The sequence below is a fragment of the Cydia splendana genome, chromosome 12, assembly GCF_910591565.1.
Source record: "Cydia splendana chromosome 12, ilCydSple1.2, whole genome shotgun sequence".
NCBI classification, from domain to species: domain Eukaryota; kingdom Metazoa; phylum Arthropoda; class Insecta; order Lepidoptera; family Tortricidae; genus Cydia; species Cydia splendana.
Window position 1 is genome coordinate 17,429,249 of NC_085971.1, and position 25,372 is coordinate 17,454,620.

At 37.2% G+C, this 25,372-nt stretch overlaps 1 protein-coding gene and 1 non-coding gene across 2 annotated transcripts; both read left to right on the forward strand.

The window, feature by feature from the left end:
* The first annotated feature begins 402 nt into the window (after positions 1 to 402).
* On the forward strand, positions 403 to 22,780 carry LOC134795902 (serine/threonine-protein kinase Smg1-like). The gene is made up of 8 exons (XM_063767833.1): positions 403 to 410; positions 1,549 to 1,756; positions 16,949 to 17,047; positions 17,682 to 17,879; positions 18,467 to 18,621; positions 20,796 to 20,884; positions 21,367 to 21,473; positions 21,953 to 22,780. Exons 1-8 carry the CDS (start codon positions 403 to 405, stop codon positions 22,028 to 22,030), a joined length of 942 nt encoding a protein of 313 aa, XP_063623903.1. The 3' UTR covers positions 22,031 to 22,780.
* LOC134795910 (U6 spliceosomal RNA) lies at positions 9,560 to 9,663 on the forward strand. Its single transcript, XR_010144875.1, has one exon. It is a non-coding gene; the product is annotated as a U6 spliceosomal RNA (small nuclear RNA).
* Positions 22,781 to 25,372: the final 2,592 nt, after the last annotated feature.

The following is a 25,372-nucleotide window of genomic DNA, read 5'->3' on the forward strand; positions in this document are numbered from 1 at the left end:
GATCAAAGTTTGATATTTCTTCGAGTGCTTATTTTGAGTCCCGTGCAAGCGAAAGATTCTATAATAGATTCACGAGCGTAGCGAGTAGCGAAACTTTGATCTCGTGTAGTACACAAAATTTTTCACCCTAAGCAGTGAGAACATACCTAGAGGGACGGAGATAATAGAACCCCAGTATATCGAACTTATATTAGACCCCGCATGTTGAAATGACATTTGACTATAAAGGTAACTTGAATGTATTTTTGTCTCACTCAGTGAGCAAAATCGCTTTTTGCTCACTGAGTGAGACACACTCAGTGAGCAAAATGCGATTTTGCTCACTGCGTGAGACAAAAATACTCAGTGAGCAAAATCGCATTTTGCTCACTGTTTTTAAGAAGCAAAGTACCCTTGTTCGAGATGCTGAGGTGAAAAATCTATTGTAGAATTTTATCCTTTTCCAGGCCGCATCAATCTACAAGATTTCCCAAAAAATCCAAATATATTTTAATTAATCCAGCTTTTGATGATCCATTTGAAGACAGGTCACATTTCCCGAAAGTGCAATTTAGTTTGAACTTTAAATCGGAATGCTAAAGTTGAAATTCTGTTGGCGCGTTTGTGGTCGATAAATTGTATTATGCCTGGAAAAGGGTTAATTTATTAACAGACATAGAAGTCTTTGTGGCAAAATAAAGTGATTGACAAAATGAAATATTGACATGTCTGTTGTCGATGTTACCTTAACATTATATTACTTACTTAGATATTTATAACATTTTATAACAAGATAGTTACCGCGAAATACACAACACGTTCGATATCTTTTTTTTATATATTGGTAGTTTTCTACTCTTTTGATACTGTATACACCGTGTTTTTTTTTATTTCCGTTAATTTCAAGGGTGCATTCCTGAGCTTAAATCAAGTAACTTTCTCAAAGACACCGATGTTCTAATTAAGTCCATTTCGGAGATAATCCATAATTTATTTTTTTTCCTATAAGGCCTCTACAAGCGTGTACACTTGCCTTAGGGCCGGCTTACATATTGATTAGTGTTTAGAATGAGTTCATACATTTGCTGCTAAACTTAAGTACAATCTCGGTCGATTGATGTACGAAATGACATTGATATGTCACAGATTTTAATTGTTTGGTCGAGTTAAATGTAATGCCCGTGTTACAACAACGCTATATGCTACATTTAATTACTTTTTAAACAAAAAAAAAACATTTTTTTTTTTTAAATTAACTATGCCATTTAGGTCTTATAAACGTACTTAACTATACCCCGAAGTTAACGGAATTTAATAAAAACACGGTGTATTACAGTTTACGTTTTAATTTTTAAGTACTAAATTTAAGAAATTAGGTAGCGCTTCGTGAATGATTTGCACTATTGAAATTTCTCGGTAATTTACCTACATTAAGTAGAAGTTACATATTTTAAATATTAATCTATGACTTATCGATAACATATTTATCGATGTTTAATTTTCTCAAACACTCATTTATACCACAAAAACTTCTATGTCTATTTATATTTGATATTTGATGTGTTTCAGAGTGAAATGGGGTGCGGGCGCCAACCCCGCGCTGCAGTCCCCGCTGGCCGCGCTCGAGGCGGCGTGGGGCGCTCGCTCCATGCGCGCGCGCCGCCTGGGCGCCGCGGCGCGCGCGCTGCAGCGCCACGCCAAGGCCGCCGCCGCCATGCGCACTAAGCACGCCAAGACCGCCAAGACCGCGAGGCAGGCGCTGGCACACTGGGAGAAGGTATCTTACTTAATTACTTGGTTGGCGCGGAGACCCAAAATGAGTGTTGGTCTCCAACACAAAAGCGCGCCCCTTTGATCGGTCCAGAGCGGCATCCCGCCAGCTTTCGCCGACGCCGAGCTCACGGAGATCTGCCTCCACTCTATCTGCCCGACGATATTTAGGACGACCAACAGGACGGCGCCCAGTTGGTCGACCCAAATAAGCCCTTCTGACTGCCCGATTTTCACCCATGCTTTCGAGATGGCCAAGGCAGCGGAGACGATGCGCTTTGGTCTCACCTATTATATTCGGCTCAGCTATCAGATGTTCTATTTGGTAATTCTTTCGGATCCTCCAACTGCCATCGTCTGGGAGAAGGTATCTGTTTAGGAATATATTATTTGTTCTAGCAACATTGTACTTCAAATTTACATTCTTTCTTTTTACCGGATATCCGTCATTCGAAACTTCATTCAGTCACTTTTAGATTTAAAAAAAACCTTTACTTTCGACAATGGCGGTAATGGCCGACTACGCGTCCCCTTGGAATTAATTTGTTTAAACTTTAAAAAACCAGTCTCTTCTGCCTTCCGCATCATAGTTATACCGACAGTGACAGACTTTATGAGAAAGAAGATTTTTACAAGTTCAGCGGGCCCGCTCTCCGTGGGATTGCCAAGTAAATATTCTCATAGACCAGGTACTGTTCTTTAAATTCCCTTTTATTCGTCGAGCCCACTTGTCTTTGAATTATTCTGTTACTAACATATTTTTTGGTCCATTCGAGCAGGATCTTTAAATCTGTAGAACCGGACATAATCATACTGAATAGTTTCATTTCATACAGTCGGCCATTAATTGTCCTAGTAAAGTCAATTGTCTGCAAGATTGCTTAGTCGTAATTAATTTACTATCTGTACTTGGTACATTTATGTCTGCAAGTTTGCATTTGTCGTACTTTAAACATTTAAAGTAATTGTCTGTCCTAAGTTTGTGGATATTTTATTGAAAGTGACTGCATGTATTGCATTATTCTTACGAAAGTAATTAGTGTTCTTGCCTACGTGTAACGTATTATATGTACATATACTTAGTCTTAAACGTTTAAAGAAATACGTCTTTATACGTTTAATTTATTTGCTTTGCATTTTAGTCGTACGTTTTTCTTTAAAATTTGAAGGTGGAATCACATTTCTTTTTCATCAGTGGTGGTAGCAAGATAAGTCTAGTATACACGTTCACAATCAGTTTGAGCGTTTTTAAAATCATTCCCATTCCGTTCAGTTTGAGTACAGTGCAAACATACCTTATATTTAGTCTATGCTCGTGAACGACTTGAACGAAGTGAAGTGTCATTCGATTCCTGTCCTGTCTTGTCAGTGTCACGTATATTTTTTGAGGTTAAAACCAACTTTCATTCGAGTTGTGATTACTTTAGTTTACATAATAAAGCCCGTAGCTTTATTATTTTGTGGTTTGTGTTAGTGTTTAGAAGGAGTACGCGGTGTTGTGAAAAATGAGTGCTGAAATACGTTACAAGTTAGCCAAACTTCAAATTGATTTGTTGTGCAATGCCGCGGAGTCTGCTGTACAAGACAATACAAAACTTATCGAGTTTAAAACTCGTTGCAGTGATCTTGTGCAAACTAAGAACGAGTTCAAAGACGCTTATGTGTCGGTGGAAGCCGGGAAGCGTGCCGGTTTTGATCCGGACAAACACCTGCAAGAGTTCTTAGACTATGACGCAAAACTGAATAATGTAAGTGTTATTCACGCTCAATTGTTTCCAGTAGTGTCTTCGAACGTAGTTAATTCTCAGTTCTGCATGCCTGATTTTCCTCTGCCGCGCATTTCGCTTCCATCATTTACAGGAGATGTCACTAAATGGACAAATTTCATAAATATTTTCAAAAGTATAATTGACGAGAGTGCTACCATCAAACCTGTGAGAAAATTACATTATCTGATATCATGTTTATCAGGTGAACCTCTTGATTTAGTCAAGCACTTGCCGCTTACTGATCAAAACTATGGTGTTGCTCTGACATTATTGGAGAACCGATTTTCCAATATAAGACTTATTGCCGATACGCATTTAGAAGCTATCATGTCACTTCCTGCTGTTGTGAATTTGAGGTCTGACTTGAGATCTTTCTTGAACACTTTTAATGAACACTTAGCTGCGCTTCGAGCCTTGAAATTTAAACCTGATGAGTGGTCGTTTGTACTACTTCATGTCTTATTGAAAAAACTGCCTATGGAGTTGCGCAGTAAATTTGAATTAAGTTTGTCTGGATCGGATATTCCTAAATATTCGGAACTTATTGCTTTCTTGGAATATCAATGTAAGGCATTAGAAATGTCTATTGCTTTGAAGGCAACAGTTAGCGGGTCACCTAAACAACCTGTTGTCAAGTCACCGCCTCATCGCAATACTAAAATGGTAATGCATGTCCAAGAGAGCAATAAGCAAATAAATTGTCGATATTGTAATTTGGATCATTACATGTATATGTGCAATAAATTCAAGGCTTTGAATCTTGATCAGCGTAGAGATTTTCTGAAATCTAAAAATTTGTGTTTCAATTGTTTTGGTACACACAAATATCATGAGTGTAGTTCATTACATAAATGTAAGTTGTGTCGGGCTAAACACCACACTTTGATCTGTCCGTCTTCGACACAACCTGATGGCACTCCACCTGCGGTGAAGTCAGCTGTTGTCGTGGCTGAAATGGTTGAGCCTTCATATCCAGAAGGTGAACAAGAACCTAATAGCATTACCCGTGTTAATAATGCTACAATGAAGTCTTTCATGGTGAAGGATACTAAGCCTAATTTGCCAAATATCCTGTTAGCTACGGCCATGGGCCTTGCTGGGAATGGTGATGGACATTTCCAACCTGTTCGCTTGTTTATTGATCCAGGCGCAGAATGTTCAATAATCTCTGAGGAGTGTGTTCAAAGACTTCAACTCAAACATAACCATCAACCTGTGTCTATCTATGGTGTAGGGCCGAGTGTGCCTCATCGGTCTCATGGAATGACCAATGTGTTTTTGAAGTCCATGACTTCTGACAAGCCGTTGCTAACTGTTTCGGCTGTCATTTTGAAGTATGCTACTGGCGACTTGCCCAGTGTCTCTCTGTCTGCGGACATAAAATCAAATTATCAAGGCCTGCAATTGGCTGATAATGATTTTTTCCTGTCTAGGCCTATAGACATTTTATTAGGCAGTGATGTCTATAATGACAATTTCTGCGGTGAGAAGGTGTGGCCTTCCACTGACTTACCGGCAGCTTACCGAACCATTTTTGGTTGGGTAATAATTGGTAAATCCTTGCAGACTACCAATTCGGTTCCTCATCTGTCATCTCATCATGTGGCATTAGATGATTGTCTGACTAGATTCTGGGAAATTGAACAAATTCCCGAATCTGTACTTCCTGATTGCGATGATCAAATTATTGAGGATCATTTTTTAAATAATGTTTCGCGGGACAATGAAAACCGTTTTATTGTCCGTCTACCCTCCAAGGGAAACCAAAGTGAGTTGGGTGATAGTCGTGAATTGGCCGCCCGGAGACTTTTAAGTCTTGAGAGGAGATTTAAAAGAGATCCTAAACTCAAGGCAGACTATAGTAAGGTGTTTCAAGAATATCTGGACGAGAATCATATGGAGCCTGTCTTTGACCCTCCGGGTAGTGGTAAATATTACCTTAGCCACCATGCTGTGATAAAAGAGTCTTCATCCACTACAAAGTGTAGGCCAGTCTTTGATGCGTCTATGCCCTCTTCTACGGGCGTGTCTTTGAACAACGTTCTGCACGTTGGTCCCAAACTCCAGCGTAACATAGTAGACATACTTACACGTTTTCGTCTTCAGCCTGTCGCATTCACTTGTGACATCAAGGGTATGTACAGACAAGTACTTGTGCACCCGGACGATCGTGACTATCAAAGAATTCTCTGGCGTCAACACACTGATGATACCATTAGAGAATTTCGTTTGAGGACGGTCACGTTCGGAGTCTCCTCAAGTCCGTTCCTCGCTATGAGGTGTATCTTGAAATTGGCAGAGGAGACCAAGACCTCACACCCTGTCGCTAGTCAAATTTTGTCAGATCAAATTTTTGTTGATGACATAGTGACGGGAGCTCCTGATCTTGACACAGCTCGAAAGGTGAGAGCTGAACTGATCGACGTCCTTGGTCAAGGGTGTTTCGAACTGCGAAAGTGGTCGAGCAATAGCAATGAATTTTTAATTGATTTGCCTGACGACGTCTGTGAAGGACCATTGTCATTTGATCCTCAAAATGAAGGGTCTGTAAAGGTGCTCGGTGTAAAATGGAACCCTACATCTGATGTGTTCATGTATCATAGCAGAATTTCCAACACAGGAATGACTAAACGTGCCGTGCTTGCTAACATAGCTTGCATATATGACCCTTGTGGCTGGTTGATGCCAATTGTATTCTCGGCCAAGGCTTTCATGCAACGGTTGTGGCTTTTAGGGATCGGTTGGGACGACCCCTTACCTGATGATGAACAGGCTCAGTGGCTTTCTTTTATAGGGGAGTTCCATAGCTTATCTGACATTAAATTAAGCAGATTTGTCTTGCCTACTGATGGCAATAAATTTTCTCTTCACGCATTTTCAGATGCGTCCCTCAAGGGTTACGCTGCAGTGGTTTACCTTCGTGTCGAGAGGATCAATGGTGAAGTGGAGGTCCACTTACTCTTATCAAAGAGTAAAGTTTCGCCGTTACAGACAAAAATGACAATTCCGAGGCTGGAACTTTGTGGAGCCCTGCTAGCGTCTAAACTTGCCAAACATTCTTCAGGACTGATTAATGTTGCCCACGACATTGTAATCTGGTCTGACTCGAGCATTGCATTGTCATGGATTCGCACACCTGTTTATCAGCTCAAAATGTTTGAGGGAAACCGAGTTTCTCAAATATTAGCGAACACGTCTCCTTCTTTCTGGAGACATGTACCATCTTCAATGAATCCTGCAGACGCTGCCTCCCGAGGTTTGATGCCCTCGGAGCTTGGCTCACATCCTCTTTGGTGGGGTCCACCTTGGCTTAAGCAAGCGCCAGATACCTGGCCATCCGAAGATACCGTTGCGCGAAAAACGATTTCTCCGGATCCTGAGGAGGACGTGATATCTACTGCCCACGTGAACAAAGTTTCTTGTGAGGTAGATGCGACAGATTTCATGTTAAAATACAGTTCCCTTCACAAGCTCGTGAAGGTCCACGGATACTGTCTTCGATTTATTCATAATTTGAAGAATCCTACTTCAAAACGAGTGGGTCCATTGTCTTGCGTCGAATGGCGTAACGCCCTATACTCGTTAATAAAAATTGTCCAAAGTTCAGTTTTCGCCACGGAAATAAAATTAGTGCAACGTGGGTTACCTCACCGGACTAACTTTCGAAAACTGACTCCTTTTATTGACTCAGAGGGGTTTCTGCGAGTGTTAGGAAGACTGAAGTATACAAACTTGTCCTCACAACGGAAACACCCAGTCATCCTTCCGAAATCCCATCATTTGACAATTTTGTTGATAAACTATTATCACGAATTGTACTTGCATGTGGGAGTGCCCGTGCTGCTGTCATTACTGCGTAAGCAATTCTGGATTTTATCGGCTCGGACTGTCATTAAACGACTCATACGTAAATGTCACAAATGCTTTAAGGCTAATCCTAAACCTGCTGATTATTTAATGGCTGATTTACCTCCATCAAGAGTCACGCCTTGTAGACCATTCTCAAAAGTTGGAGTAGACTATGCAGGTCCTTTCCTAATAAAGACATCTAAGTTAAAACGTGCTCCAATCACGAAGGCTTATTTGTGCATATTTGTCTGCATGGTCACGAAGGCGTGCCATTTGGAACTAGTATGGGATCTCTCTACAGATTGTTTCTTAGCCTGTCTTACTCGGTTTATTAGTAGACGAGGATGGTGCTCTGATGTCTTCTCTGATTGTGGCACCAATTTCGTTGGAGCAAACAATTACCTAAAAGAACTTTATTCTTTTTTGAAGCGGTGCACCGTTGAATCTGATGTACAAAACTACTTTCTCAAACATCAGCTTAAGTGGCATTTCAACCCTCCTTCTGCTCCAAGTATGGGAGGACTTTGGGAATCGACCGTAAGATCGTCTAAATTACTATTAAGGCGCATTCTGGGTGAAACTGTTCTTACTTTCGAGGAATTAAGCAGTGTATTTTGTAAAGTTGAGTCGATTTTGAATTCTAGACCTTTATGTCTAATTTCTGACGACATTGATGAGATTGACGTACTAACACCAGCCCATTTTCTCATAGGAGATAACATGGTTTCATTACCAGAATATGACATACAAAATGAAAAAATGAATAGACTGTCTCGGTGGCAACTTCTTCAAAATTTAACTCAACAGTTCTGGCGTCGTTTCAATGTAGAATATTTGCATCACTTGCAAGGTCGTAATAAGTGGTTCAAACCATCTGAAAACCTAAAGGTAAATGACATCGTACTCATTATGAACGAGAACACAACTCCTTACTGTTGGAAGTTAGCGCGCATAGTCTCTTTGTCGCCAGGACGAGATGGCATAGCACGCGTAGCCACTTTAAAGACTAGTACTGGCAATAATTTAGTTCGCCCTGTATCTAAACTTTGTCCTCTTCCTTACCAGCACTGATTGTTACATAGTCAAATAAATTTCATATCTAGTTTTAAGGAATAGTGTACTTCTCTTTTAAGTTTTATATAGCTGATAATTCGTATTCATGTTTTAAGAAATCTTAGAGATTTCTTCCCGGGCAGTATGTTTAGGAATATATTATTTGTTCTAGCAACATTGTACTTCAAATTTACATTCTTTCTTTTTACCGGATATCCGTCATTAAACAACTGTACCGATATTCGGAACCTAATAATAATATTGAGAATGGCAACACTGCGTAGTCGGTCGTATTGTCCTTTTCTAGCATATACGTCCTTCTCTCTCCCACACTCCCACCATTCAGGCAGGTTGCTTTGACAGTTAAACAAGGGAAATTTTCAAGTCATTGGCTTGCTGTTTTTCCATCTGGAAGGTCGTGAAGCTAAACTGCTGGTGAGTTTTTGAATTTGTACCCCAGTTTAGCTGACTATATTGAAAAACAGTTTCTAACGGTTTTTGCCGTTCGAAATAAATATTTAAATTTAGTTGTCCGATAAACTATCTAGCAAATAAAAACGATCCGGAATAGTGATGTGCAAGTGTTTTCAAAGGCTGCCTGCGCGCACCGTGGCTATGCCAATGAAAATACTAAAACACATATGTTAGAAAACACATCGAGCTGGTAAAGCGTGCACGTGTCACCATTAGAATTTAATTTTATACCTACATTAAGTCTCTTCCGAGTCTTGTTAGTTTAAATCTTTGTGTGTGTATAATAACGGTTGAAATTATAATACTTAAATGGTGATGTGTGGAGGCATACCCTTCAGTTTTCAAGTGATTTGTGTTTTCGAATACGAAAGGATCGGATAGTTAATACGTGATAAGTAGAACCTATGTATTGAGGTAGAAGTTTATAGACGTGTAGGTTTTATCTGCCCAAGTATCTATCAGCAATTTGTCTTTTTATCCCGTTCCGGGTTAATATAATATTGCAAAATTATTTTTTTTGTGAATTAAATTGCTGATAAATAAGTGTACCCGCTTAGGAGTCGACGAAGCCCCGCCTTCGCGGGGCTTCTATTTCCGCTCTGAGGGACACAAGGTAACGAACAAACCTACATCGCAAACATTGCATTTATTTTTGTGGAAAGTGAGTACTTCGGCAGTACATAAACTTAAATCTGACTAGACATAGAGAGAGATTAGCATGGCTCTGCGCAAGAATGGCATGCGAAATCGTGAAGTATTTCACTCTTGATCTACCAACTTATATCTCTCCAACTAGATATTTAATTTTGAAAAAATTGTTAAAATGTAGGTAGGTTAAAATGTAGGTACCTACTTAAATAAATAACTTAGCAGGTACTTACAGCTTAAAAGGTTAAGGAAAATAACTCTTGCATGTAGTTGCTATATGTGCTTGTGTTATATTGGATTTGAATAACTTGATTATTAATTCGATACGTAACTACATACAAGAGGGTCAATTCTTAAGCCTACCTACCTACCTACATAAATAGTACACTTGGCATTAACGATACGGGAATCTTTAGATTGATTCATTGACGAAGACGCATGGTTCATCTTGTCAAATTATATTAGTTAACTGAAGAGTTAAAGTTTAGTTTTGGCAAATCTGCGCGTCACCGTGAATGACACTTTCTAAAAGTGCCTGTAAAAGCCTGCATAAAGCCTTTCACCTTGTCGAGCAAGGAACCCGCAACTAAGGGAATATTACCCATAAACTCAGGGTATTCGATTTGAATGATATTCTTAAACCTACGTCTGTTATGGTTCCACCTGCGTAAGGTGTGCCTAAGAAAATCTTTTATTCGTTCACAAACTAACGTCAAGTTATTTGTGATGAAACCAATATATTATGTACCTATCTAAGCCTGCGCAAGGCTGCCATGTCTCCACCTGCGTAAGGTGTGCCAAAGAATCTTTGATTCATTCACAAACTGACGTCAAGTTATTGATGATAATATTATAACCTATGTAAGCCTGCGCAAGGCATGTCAGACATATTCACAGAAATATAAATGATATGGTCATAACACATGCGAGCAAGTAAGCCACAATCAGAAAAATATTACAAAAAATGAATTTGTAAATATCTCCTTTTAGAGAAAGTAAAAAGGGTTCTAACAAAATCAGTCGAAATAGGCAAGGCTTTGTTATTAGTTTTCATTTTTGTTTACCAATCTATTCTAAAAGGGTCCCAAACACCCTATTGGCTAAGCCCAAAATTGGGCTAATTAACTGTGGTAAAAGTGAAAACTGCTTTCCATTTACATTACATTTCTAAAATTATAAGGTATAAAATAACCTAAGATTCCAGGCCTATCTCGACTCATTTTTATTTTAAAAATGAAAAAATCTTTGCACCCTAATATAAAATTGTGGTCTGGAGACGCTTAGCCTCATAACTTGGGCGGCATAGAGAATACTAAGAGATTTAGTCACCTAATTTCGATTATAAGCCCAGGCAGAAAATTGATAATTAGAATAAGGAGTGGTCAATCCACCAAGGTCCAGACAATCTGTGGACTCTAATTTAATCAGACTATGTAAGCTCACGACAGTGCTTACGGTTCCATTCTGAAATAAGCTATGTTTACAATATAATTCAAATTATATTACTCATGGTGTGAAACAAACAGCCTGCTCAAGGTGTACAAAGGGTCCGATTAACGGCCCTATGAATATCTAAAAAACCTTTGAAGTCTAGGCCTGCTAAGGCAGACTAGAAATAAATACATATGATCTCAATGTAAGAGCAGCTCACAGTTGCATAAATTATATTTGCCTCGAGAGCACTAGACTTTCAGTTAACATGTTTACGAGTACCTTTGTACACGACATGACCAAGGTTACCTACCTATTTAACTATTATATCCCTGACTGCCATGGTATAGGAAAATTATCATGTGCTGGCGGTGCTGCACAAGCATGTTTGAAATAAAATATACAAAACTGGCCTGACGGGCGTTTATCAATTATGTATTTTACACCTTGTGTCTGTATTGTGACCTAGGAAGTTTTAAACCACCTGTATCGTAAGTGCTCCTATGCACGGTCTGCACGGATTAAGTTTATTTTAAACTACCCATGCCCTAACCTCAAGGGCAAGTGCTTCTATGCACGGACTAGATACTGTTATCACATATCACACATAATTCACTTATCATGACTTGTCATAGTTTGATACTGCAAGTTTAACAAATTTAAGACCGTGGAATGTACCCACTACAAAAAGGTTTTTAAAAACAGTGACTGAATGGTTTGCACGAACGGTTCTAGCACAACTTCTGGGCGGTCACGTCTAGGGCATAACCCTCTAGTTCTCAATTTATACATAATTATAACATTGTGATACTGTTCGCTTTGCACAATAAAATAGGGAAACAGGAGCACGCCTTGCGAAAAGGCGAAGCTATTTTGAAACGCGAACTTTTCAAAAATAGATTGAAATATATAAATATGTCTTTGATGTGGAACATGTACACCCAAACAAATGCAGTCATTTATTATATGTTAGCAAAACTCTGCCAAAGTGTTAGTCTGTCTGTACAGTGTAACCTGAAGGCATCAATGAACAAAAATCTCTTGAAACATGGTGGATTAATTAATTTACACCCCGTCTGTGTCTTGCTCCTACCAAATCCACAATTTAAGGACCTCAACCTATCTAGGTACCCTTCTTGCTCGAGACCTGAAAAAATGTTCACAATAATCTCATGCAGTCAAGTGTCGGAAAACTAGGTCCACACACTTAGCGCTACCGTGAATATATATCTAAGAAGTCTGTATACTGCCTTCCAGGAGGCGGGATGTTAATAGACTAGCCTATATCGTAGGCCAGAGATATAGTATACAAAAGCACACTGGCCCAAATCCAGTAATATTATAATTTCAGAATATAAAATAATTGACAATTCTGCGTATATTTGATATCAAAAAGTTACAGTTATCCTTAGTTCATAAGGAGGATAAGTATACATAAATATCAAATAAATTCGACAAAGTGTTGACTCTAGCATTGGATGAAATAGGTCCCTCTTAAAGGGCCTCTGCACTGTTGGCTTTGGGCCCACGGGTGCCCGGCAAAAGGTCGGGGACCCCATGGTTCCGCACAGTTTTTGCAAATAATGTAAAATCACTAAATAAACACACAAATCTGCATTTTGGTTAAAACACATGCGATGAGCTAAGGTTTCGAATTAAGTACCTTATTCTTAATAATTTACACACTGGAAAGAGGAAACTGAATATTCAGAACTATGCAATGTCTATAAATGCTTTACATAAATTAAGCCACTTAAGCGTTCAGAACCAATCAAGCTTATGTCTACTAGTAGGCACCAGATAAGGTAAACTTACTGCATATATAGAAATTAATGAGTACAATTTAGGTCACTTGATGATAGCTAAACATGAATATAATCAGAATGAGCCTGCACCTATACAAATATCATTGATAAGGTTCTGTGGCATTTCTATATTAACCATTTGAACGCCAAGAGCATCAAAAAGCGTCATTATCATTACTAGTCGTGCCAACATGAGTGTTATGTTATGGCTTAAGCTCTCAAAGTAACCTTCACAATTTTAAGTAAGGTTTGTTTAGGTACATTAGCTCGCGTTCGCGTTAGTAAAGCGTACAAAGGATTAAATGCATTTTATAGCTATAACCAAGTATGTAGCTCACATTGGCTCACAGTCATGAAAGGAATTCAGTAATTCCCTATGACATTTTAGTAAGTAGGTACCCAATACTAACTTTGTGGGTAGTGATAGTGATATAACGAATATGTACAATATTCGTCTACTTAATCCCGAGAGATTTTGGAAATAAGAAAGGTCTTGTCCTTGTTATATTCCTGCAACTGCTTACTTTACTAGATAATTATTATCAAATTTGTTAATAATTGGGAGTTATAAATAAAAACTACTCGAGTACTTTATAAATAATTCTTATCTCTTCATATTTTAATTACATCACTCCTTATCACAGATGCTGTATGCTCCTTGAAGAGTAGACTGACTTAAAATCTCATCTTCTTTTACCTAGTTTCACATACATATAATTAAGTATAGCACCCTTGTGGTGACACACTTATCCTCTTTGAAAATGTATAAGGACCTACATTAAGTACATATATAAAATGTAAAGTTAGTATTATAATATAATTTTATATCAAAATGTATGCTTTACTAACTACCTCTCTCCTCACAAGTGTTAAAATAAAGGGTGTACTACATAATTAATTAAACACTCGTAATATAATAATATTACATATACATAATAACTACATGTATAATCACATTGGCTTGGCGTCTTCCCACCACCAGGCGATAACAAACACGTCTCAATATTATTATTAGGTTCCGAATATCGGTACAGTTGTTTAATGACAGCGTTTTACACAAAAATAAAACGCTAATTAAATAACTTACCATATTCGGAACCTAAAGTTTTAATCCTGCCTGGTGTAAATATGAATAATTTTGAGACAATGACTTGAAAATTTCCCTTGTTTAACTGTCAAAGCAACCTGCCTGAATGGTGGGAGTGTGGGAGAGAGAAGGACGTATATGCTAGAAAAGGACAATACGACCGACTACGCAGTGTTGCCATTCTCAATATTATTATTAGGTTCCGAATATGGTAAGTTATTTAATTAGCGTTTTATTTTTGTGTAAAACGCTGTCATTCGAAACTTCATTCAGTCACTTTTAGATTTAAAAAAAACCTTTACTTTCGACAATGGCGGTAATGGCCGACTACGCGTCCCCTTGGAATTAATTTGTTTAAACTTTAAAAAACCAGTCTCTTCTGCCTTCCGCATCATAGTTATACCGACAGTGACAGACTTTATGAGAAAGAAGATTTTTACAAGTTCAGCGGGCCCGCTCTCCGTGGGATTGCCAAGTAAATATTCTCATAGACCAGGTACTGTTCTTTAAATTCCCTTTTATTCGTCGAGCCCACTTGTCTTTGAATTATTCTGTTACTAACAGTATCACTTGTTATAATATCCAAAACCGTGCATCGCTTCCTCGATATCATATCAAGAAGGTTGTCTGGAAGAGGTTGCTTTTTAGCGATAAAACTGCCCGTTACCTAGTCTTAAGCTTGTATTTCGCTTTCTGCGTATTTTTTAACGTTATGGTGCACGATAAACAATATTTTTAATACAGTTGCTCAAAAAGTGCTACTTTACGTAGCTGTTTAGCGTTCGCAAAGTTGTTTTTTGCGAACTAGTGCTTTTAACTTTTCTAGCTTTTTTAAATTTAATTCTGACCTTAATCGATACGTCCACACCAAAGAGTTTGGATGTTTAAAAACTTTATATATTTTTATTTTGCCATTAGATATTTATTACGTACAAAAAGTATTGTTACACGATATAAAGTTAATATTTATTTGTTATTATATAAATAAAACGTTATAAAATACGATATTTCCTTTAAAAAATAGTTATTTGTTTTACAAGGGGGCAAAGTTGTTGTTTAACTGCTCGTGCTAATATTGATACCCGAGCAAGCGAAAGATTCCAAAATTGAACCACGAGCATAGCGAGTGGTTCGAAAAATGGAATCTTGAGCGTTGCGAGGGTTTCAAAGCACGAGGGTTAAACAAAATTTGCCCCCGAGTGAAACACAAAATTTTTCACCACACCAACTTGAAGCAAATATTAAATGTAAAATATCAAACAAAATCAAATCCAAATGAATGTAATTAAAAATTTATCATCCAAAATCATCATTTAAAAGTCATTTCTACCAGCAAACATAAGAAACCAACTCAAAATTTGCATTTGATTACTTTGTCTCACATGTGAATAAAATGCAACTTTGCTATCAGTTTTTAAAGTGCAAAGTAAGCCTTTCCGAGCTGGTGTGGTGAAAAAATTATTATTTGGCTGAATGGAACTATCATTGCCACGTTGGCTAACGTTAACAGAAAAAATTAGAAATTAAAAAGTAAAACCGGCGCCCGCCATTTTCACTTGAAATGTATTAGTTGTATCAAAATAATGATCTTAAATTGCAACTGTAAGAGTGTTTTTGTATGAAATGAGTTAATGTGATTAATTTTGGCAATGTAAATCAACGCTGAACGTAGTTTATAGTGCTGAATATACAATATCATTCAAGTTCAAGGGAAAATTCGTAACTGTAAGTGATTTTTTCGCAAATGTATTAAAAAACGTCGTTCAATGTACGTGTGAAAGTGTTATTATTTACTTGTCCCGTGTCTTTTATTCGCCTACGGCTCATAAAAGACATCTCGGGACTCGTAAATAATAACATACTTTCCCCACTTGCATTGAAATGTACTATTACCTACTTATTAATATTCTCATATCTTTCTCCATGGCCCATATGTCGTCAAATGCGTGCCAAATTAAAGTTAAAGAAAATACTAAAAATTACTACGCCGTGAAACCTTCATTATTTATTTTTCCAACAACTGTTGCTGTTGGATATAAAATATAAATAATATGTAACGTTTATGAGTAACAGATACATTTTATTTGTTCTACTTTAGTCCAGTCATTATATCCAAAAAACCAACCCTACCCGTGAATAATCAGTTCTTGGATTTTTTTTTTCGTAGGTCCCTCGGGGGGGGGGGGTCACTGGGAGTGTAAATTCAAAAAGTAGACTAAGGGGTCATCCATTAATTACGTCACACGTTTAGGGGGAGGGAGGGGGTCAAGAAAATGTGACATATTGTGACATGGGGGAGGGGGGAGACACAAACTTTGTGACGTCACTTTAACTTCATCAGTAACCGATTTTTTTTTTTAATTATTTTATTCGCTGTACATTTAAATAACAAGTTTTTAAAACGATAATCGTTTTATTCTTTTAGTTTTCTTTCCTAAGCAGTTTTGGGTTATAAAATTACTAATATTTATATCGTCAAAAATATTTTGATAAAATATTAATAATACTTAGGTACTTACTTAATTCGATTTGGCGATTTCGTAGAAAAAATGTGACGTCACACTAGGGGGGGAGGGGTTTGCCAAATGTGACCAAATGTGACAAGAGGGGGGGAGGGGTCAAAAAACCTAGAAATTCGTGTGACGTAATTAATGGATGACCCCTAAATCAGGCTCCTGTGTATATTCGAAAAAAGGTTTTTCTTGAATAACTCTTTTTTCAACTTTACGGCATAAATGAAGAGGACTAAACGAGATGATGAAAATATTTTGAATTTGTCGCTTTTTTCAAATATAATTTCCAAAATATCGATCCTAGAAGAAAAATTGTGGGGACCAAACTTGTAGAGAATCAAATTTCCTACAATTTTTGTCCTCACGGTTTTACTGTAAAATCAAAAATGGCCGAGTTATTCAAGAAAAACCTTTTTTCGAATATACACAGGAGCCTGATTCAGTCTACTTTTTGAATTTACACTCCCAGTGACACCCCCGAGGGACCTACAAAAAAAAATTCCAAGAACTGATTATTCACAGGTCAAAATCTATAAAGACTGAACTATTTCATATTGTAACTATCCACAGGCTTGCACGCTGTCACAGAAGTACTCCCTGAAAGTAACTGATGCCCAACACGCGCTCATGGAAATGCTTCACCCTGAAGGCAACATCGATCAACACTGGGTACGTAATAACTTCCTAAGGCCCCAGGTCCTACCTTTTTTTTTTCAACAACGAAAAGTCAACTCTATTTCCTACACTGTACGTTCAAATTACAGTGACAAATTTTGGATCTTTCATTTGTATGGCTGGGCCTTAGGAGAATAATCAGTTTCATCATCATAATTTTAAAAGTCTGGCTCTTGTCAATGGAGTAATCGCCACACCGTTTTCTCTCTGCCACTGTTTTCAGCTCCTGTTACGTCACTATCCTCAATATTCTTATCCTCCTAAATTCATCCAACGACTACTTGGAAATAACGATAAACTGATTTAACTAACTAGTTGATACCAAATACCAACTACTACTAATAATACTAGTTGATACTTGATAATAAATGAATCATTTCGTGCAACTACTTTAACTGGTTGAATTTTTACGTAAAACTATTACATTTTAAATTTAAAAAACCCACTTTGTTACCAAAAATGCATCATTTTGGTAAAGAGTTCATACTCTTTTCAAACTGCTGGGTCGATTTATATCGAAAATAACTAAGAACCACCGCAAAAAAATTGTTATTCACGAAAAAAACCCACATCGAAATCGGTTTATCCTTGGTTTATCCATTGATAATTTATTTGGTATTCTCTACAGGTGGAGAGCGTGAACTCGCTCCTAGTGGACATGATCTCCTCCCTAACCCGAGAAGCGGCCTCGCTCACACAGCGCAGCAAGGCCTCCGCGGAACAACTGGCATCGAAGGCTGCCAACCTCGCCGCCCCCGCTGCTGCTAGGAATGCACTAGCACAGGACATCAGGCCGCCGCTGCAGGCCCTACAACACGTCAACGATGTGAGTACACGGGGACCTCACACATGGACTCTGTGAGCCAGCGAGTTAAAACTTTGTTAGAATCAGAACATTTTTATTGGAAAGATATTCATATAAAAAGCAAAGGGCCTACAACTGAGCCCTGAGGAACGCCTTGGAATAATTTATCCTCTGAATCGACTTATCATACTTATTCTAAATCATTTGTATATGATATTTAAACGTATTCAGTTCCACCGGTTATATAAAACTTGAGAAAACTTTAAATTGGATTTTAGGTTATAGAAAGCACTGCACTTGGCAGTAACGGTTGATGCAGTCAAAAGCCTCAAAGAAATCTTGAAGTATACGGATACGTTTGTGGCTTCAAAAAAGATTTACGAAATGACCTAAGATGAAAATAAGGATGTCATTTTGTATGGGCGTTGATGGTATATGTGAACGAAGTCACCTCGAGTATAATCCAAAAAGTTGGTCATCTGATGATTTAATTCATGAGGACTCGAAGGAATATCTTAGATTTTGTATACATATAAGTATATTTAAAGAATTCAATGTCTTTCATTTTTGTTTTTGAAAATATATAATATCGTATTTTTGATTTACAGGGAGTAAACCCAGCGAGCGAAATCCTAGCTCGAGAGAAACGAATCACGGAACTGTTGAATATCATAAACGACACAAGTGCCGGGCCCGCTGCAGTTACTGCTGCCGCGGCCGAACTGACCGTTCGACTGCCCGCTGTATACACGGACTTGGCTGAGTAAGTATTCCGCCATTACTCGCTAATCTTCCTAGTATATCTTCATTCTAAAATTCGAGAAAAAAAATTATACTTTTTTCAACTTGATGTACTTTTCTTATTTTTTGATATATCTAGTTAATTATTTTTTAACATTATATAGAAGATATTCACAGTCACTTGGTATGTATTTTGGACGAATCCATTCAGCCATTTTCAATTTAGAGGACTTAGAAGTCAACTGTGGATTGTGAAATTTTTGAACGTTTTCTAATAATTAGTTAAACCAAGTATTGTTAATATTATAGTAGGTTATATATTTGTAATCTACTCACAAAGCCCTTTCATTGGGTACCCCACATGGTATGTTTAAAAGAAAATAAAAAATAAGTTTGTACTGCAGACTTTATGACGTCACAACAACTACTCCCACCACTTTCGCGCTTGTCATCTCATATATTTGTATTCAGGGCATTACACTGAATGCGTCGATACCATATTCATCCATATCCGAGACGACATGAGCGAAAATCGATTTCTAGAAGACTTTTCTTTCGTTGGCCGGGCCACTATACGGCAAATATGTAACAATTATGAATCTAATACGTTCATTTATAGTCTTCTGCTTTCATAAGTATAGTTATTGATTTTTAAAAAGCGTTTTTCAATTAAAAGACATGTCAAGATCGCTTACCTTCTTTTAAGTTCTTTCTAATGCTAAAAAAACGAACTATAGAAAGGTACACTATTTGTAATATACCTATGATAAAGTTTTTAAATATAAAATAATTACAAACCACGAAAACACCGTTCAATATCACATACTAAAATTCTGGATTTTTACAAGCTTTCCGACTTTTCGTCTTAAAACGAATGTAATTTTTATAAATTAAAAATATTGCGTAAATTTAACCCTTAAATCGTCACCCTACTTACACACCTTACTTGATGTTTGGTATAAAGGTGCGTTCAAGAACGTAAGACTTTTTTTTTTAATCTGTGAGCTGCCTATGCTTTGTAGACATTTGGCAACACTATGCATTTAAGGGTTAATCACCCATATTGATTTAGTACGATTGGACTAAAAATGGATAAGGCCTAGTTCCCCTCTGGGTTGGAAGGTCAGATGGCAGTCGCTTTCGTAAAAAACTAGAGCCTACGTCAAATCATGGGATTAGTTGTCAAGCGGACCCCAGGCTCTCATGAGCCGTGGCGAAATGCCGGGATAACGCGAGGAAGAAGAAGAAGAAGAAGGACTAAAAATGGATAATTTCATGATGGCGCCCGATTTTTTTGCAATAGTTTTGTGAAATTTCTTTCATTTCCTTGGATATTAGTTTTTAACATGATTCAACGTCTCAGTGACTTGACTCAGTGAATTTAGCTGGAACGTTTTATCACGAACATAGAATTCGGAATGAGGCTCACTTTTTTTTCTCAATTCTGGTGGTCAAAATACTTATCGCTTATTCCAACTGTCCAATTTCTTTGTCCAATGTGTATTTGCGTCTCACATTTTGCTTAGTGAGAGAGTGAGATGCAATGCACTTCGGACCAAGAAATTGGACAGGTGGAATTCAACCTTAGATATTTGCAAAGTTGACCCTGAAGTTGAGATAGCAAACATGTAATCAACTATTTCTTGTTGTTATTCTGTCCCATCAGCCAGGAGACAATAGTAGCATAGTTTGTTAGAAGAACTGCCGTACCATGACCTACAAACATGCTTAGTAGATGTCCCATTATGAAAAGGCCTTATAACTACCAAAAAATTGCAGTTTAGTTAATTTAAATACGAAAACACTCGTATTTTAAGAGTGACCCAGGAGACCGTAACCATGTCAACGAGTGACAAGAAAAAGTTGATTTACTTATATGAAATTATAGTTCGTTTTTTTAGCATTCGGAAGAACTTGAAAGAAGGTAAGCGATCTTGACATGTCTTTTAATTGAAAAACGCTTTTTAAAAATCAATAACTATTACTTATGAAAGCAGAAGAATATAAATGATCGTATTATTTAATAATTCAATAGAATAGTTAGATTCATAATGGTTACATATTTGCCCTAACTTATTTTTAAAATGTGTTTTTCAATTAAAAGACACATGAAGATTGTTTACCTTATTTCTAATGCTAAAAATAACGAACTATAGTAAGCTATAAAGAGCCCAGGTGACATAACTATGATTGCAGGCTCGGAACGCGCTGGGCGGCGGAGACCGGAGCGCGGCGTCTAGTGCGGCAGAACGCCGTGGGATCGCGTGGAACCAGCGTCAAACACGGTTAGTACAGTACATTATCGTTAAGAGTTTTTGCAATGTTTCTACTAGAAGTGAATTATATTTATTCAAGATTTCATTCACAGTTCATCGCCTGGTACACAGTAGTATAAGGGCTACAGGGTTAGCTTTATTTGTGTAAGGCTGGTCCCAAATAATTAACTTTTTAACAGCCACAGGCCGTCATCGGAAATTCTTGCCACGGACGCCAACGACGGCTATAGACGTCAGCTAGGCCAATGCAATAGGGACTTACGCAGGACTCCGTAAAGTTCAATTTCCCTTAAATAATGGCGATCGCTTGGCGTCCGGGGCACGGCATATTCGTTCTTCGTCTGGCATTCAAAAGTTAATGAAATAAAAATTATCAGTTTTACTGAATATTCACCTTTATCGTTTCATATCTTGAAAATTTCCATATGTTAAAATATTTAAAACGGGCTTTATTTACAAAGCGTTAAGGTTGCAATTCGTTTATTCCTTAGGAGGAGGGGAACGCAACGCCGTGGGTGCGGGGGTGTGGAAGCGCGTGCGGCTCAAGCTGGAGGCGCGCGACCCCGACCCCGCCCGCGCCGGCCGCGTCCAGGACCAGGTTAATAATACACATGTTCCATTTTTCCTTCTATATCCAAAGATTTTTGCCTGGAGATATTATACTTTTATAATCATATAGGCTTCGTGAGTAATATTATAAAAAAAACTCCAGTGTCGGAATTTCTATAATTGAGATATAAATTATTTTATAAAATATAATAATATTTTAGTTGACTTAATGAAAAACTATTACATACAATAGTGATATAATGAAGCTTTTTAATCTCGTACCTTACTTAGGCCACTCAGCAAGATTCGTAGCCTAAACACGGTAATCGAGTGAAAAGCTCTCTATTATATCAAAATTGTAAATACTATTTCACTTGTCACGCTCGTAAACGTCTTTATATCACGAAGTTTGAGGTAATAATCTGACACTTACCCAAGCGCTTTTTCGACTAAAAACTACTGACTTCGAACGCAAACTATAAACTATGCTTTTGGTATACCCGTTTAAAAAAAATGTAATGTTCGCAGGTGGACTACATAATATCGGAAGCGACTAACGCAGAGAACTTGTGCCTAATGTACGAAGGCTGGATGGCGTGGGTCTGAGGGGTCCCCCCTCCGGGGTCTCCCCCACCACTCCCCCCACACCGACGGCCGCGCCTGCGCCCCGCGGCCCGCGCGCTGCCCGCCGGAGATGAGTACTACTGTACTGGGACGTAACAAACAAATGCCTTAAGCGTTTCTGACGCGCAGAGGTCGACTTTGCACGGAGATTGGCTCGCCAGCGAGCTGACCCCCCCTCTTGTGGGGGGGGAATTGTCTATATCTTTTTTCGTTCGGTTTATTTTTCAGGTTTCACTAAAGGTTTCGTCGGGCAATGATGATATCGCCCCGATCCTACCCATCAGGCGTTTTACTCGGGATTCGAACTCGAAAGAAGGCGATTTACTGAGCTTTCGTAACGGACCTGTCGGTAATTTTAGACTTAGGAAGGCCGATCAACTTGAAAACGGTATTCAATGGAAATTATGCTTCAAAGCTAATCATTTAACAGGAATGCCGCAAAAGCTAGCGGCAGTCGTCCGAACACCTAGGCGACAATTATTGACAGAAATGTCACTTAATCCGGTAGATGTTTTAAATTCGCGATTATTTTTATGCTCTCTATCCAGCTTGGGTTATGTCTATCTATTGCGATAATAATTGCGTCTTTGTGACAATTATACGCGTCAATAGCACAAAGCTGTCAGGCCGAGAGCTATATTTAGATTAGTTACATGCTTATATATGTCATATTACTGTAAGAATCCGCTGACATATAACGTCATGCTTCGAACGCTTTTGAATAAAATGAAATCTATAAAAACATGTAAAAAAACTTCATTTTAATATTTAGTGCTAAAAATCTTCATCATATCATTTTAATATTTAGTGCGACAATTTGTTTTGAACTTTACCTCTATATAAATAGGGTTGATTACCCGTTGATCTATATTTATGAAATAATTCAATAGGAATATATGCATATTGCTTAACAAATTCATTCTCATGGAAGCTCAAAAGTAGTTTTCATAAAAAAAACTTAAATAAAATTCCCAACATAAACTGTGTTGACAAGTCTGAAAAGATGAAAAGTCCTCTCGAACAGTCGTATACAATAATATATCCAACTATTTTATATTTTGACAGTCTTGAAAATATGACTCAAGTGACTTTTTAGTGACATAACAGTTTTGAATGATCCACGGTTAGTTCCACTAGACTTATATCACTTACTTAAAGGTAATCACGGTTCATATCCCGGTCGATATAAGTTCTTAGTGACATGCTTAGTAGTTCAGTTCATGTAACGTTTCAATACATTCAAAAGCGTTCTCAAGAACTCATTTTCTGTAGTACTTACTTTTAATCACTATCCGATGAAATCTATAAAAAACTGTTTAATTAAGATAATATTTCATTAAATTTCGTGTTGCTTTGGTACCTAAACCAGGAGTGTGAATGCGTAGTAGTAGTCACTCTAAAATATTCCAAAACATTATACATAACACCTACTTATACTTTGTTATTTTTCAAGTTTTCATGTAAACAAAATTATAAATTAAGTGTGATAATTTTTTAATCACAGTAATACATCAAAATCCTACTAAAGTATAAAAAATATGACATGTTTGGCTTCAAAATACGTAGGCCTTTTTGTTCATTTCTAAATACGTATATACCTCTTTTTTCATCAACTAATTGGTATAATAATATCATTTTTCATTAGAATTAACAGAAAATGAGTTCTATATTCATCATATTACCCGCATTATTTGTAGTGTCATGTGTGCCTGGGGAGAGAATGGGTAGTGTTAATCTTCATTCTTCATATGTATCCTATTTAAGGGTGATTGGGCAGTGGAGCATTTTGTGACAAAAATATATAGTAAGATTTGTGTTACATGTACTAGACTAAATGTTCAACTGAAAATATTGATGTGTACAAAATCATATGTTACAGAAAAATAATTTGTCTGGATAGATATATTATTGTTATATGTAAAAGGTGTTTTGATACAAGAATTCTTAATAAATAAATAAATAAATGTCGACATTTTTATTACATACTGTGACATAAATTCGATGTTTTAAAATTAAGTATGTATCTAAAGCTGTAAAATCGGCTATAAACACGAAATCTCTCGGAAATTCTGTAGAAAAATGAAATCGTACGCGAATCCTATGTCCTACGGATGCGATGACGCGATGACCACAGCCATGTCTCGAGATCACTCAAACGATTGCGCTACCAGACCAGAAGACCAGACTTCAAAGATTTATAGCCATAATATTTTTTTTACTTTTGTTCTGCTTTATTTGGATTTATTTTTTCCACTTGCGTGTCAGAAAAATTAAAAAAGAAAATGAAATGTATAGTTGGTCAAACCAATTTGTCAGTCAGTAAGAACCAGGAAAACTATACTCATTCTTTTCTTTTGGGTGCTAGTACTAGTGTAAGACAAAGATAGTATGATTCTCTCTGTCTATGATTGAAATGAGACAGTCCTTTGACAAACTATATATTAAATCCATATCTTGCCCATTTTTGAATTGCCTGAGAGCATAAAAAATTATAAAGATATGTCAAATTATTCACACAAATAGTGATGCAAATAAGTAAGTACATAGCTCATTTGACTCGATAGTAAAATAGCTCAGGAATACTCAGGATCGTAAATGCAGAGTATTCAACGATAATTTATACGCCTGTACTAATATTCTTATATTATTCCTATTGAAGCTCGCAAGAATAAATCGTACGCTAGTGGTAGTTAGCTAAATTAGGCCCATTCTATCTAGATCTAGGTATGTGGTTGTGGTAAAATCAAAACCTTGTTTCTTTCAGTATATCGAACCGTCAAAATAAGATTTATTATCGATGTGAATTTTGTATGTAAAATAGTATGTAAAATACACAATTTTCTTAAATTATTTTTACAACTTCTGTAGACTTGGAATGCCTCCACTGCTGTATGTTTGTTTACTTCAATATTAATAAATGGTGTATGTCAAATTGTTTTATTTTATCTGTCTGCCTTTTCTCCCATCCCAAGGTCCTCCCTATAGGTACTTAAAGATTTAAATGTAATAATAATGTAATGTAATTTAGGTAGGTAGGTACCTATAATTACATTTAAATCTTTTTCAACAGGAATAGAGGTGCATTTGCTGTGTCCGTCTATTACAAAACAAATACATTTATATTCCCCGTAGGTAATATTCATACAATATGTACAGTCAAGTGTAAAAAATATGAGTGCATCATACTCAAAAATATGTCCCATAGCTCGTATGTCAGCGAATTAAGAACTATGGGACATATTTTTGAGTACGTTGTATGGACCCATATTTTTACACTTGACTGTACCAGGTTATAATCGGGGATGGAAAAAGAAACAAAAAAAT

Excerpts from the sequence above, each read along its gene's own strand:
- LOC134795902 (XM_063767833.1), top strand. Across the intron at positions 20,885-21,366 it reads TGGAACCAGCGTCAAACACG|GAGGAGGGGAACGCAACGCC; the intron begins GTTAGTACAGTA and ends TTTATTCCTTAG. Across the intron at positions 21,474-21,952 it reads CCGGCCGCGTCCAGGACCAG|GTGGACTACATAATATCGGA; the intron begins GTTAATAATACA and ends TAATGTTCGCAG.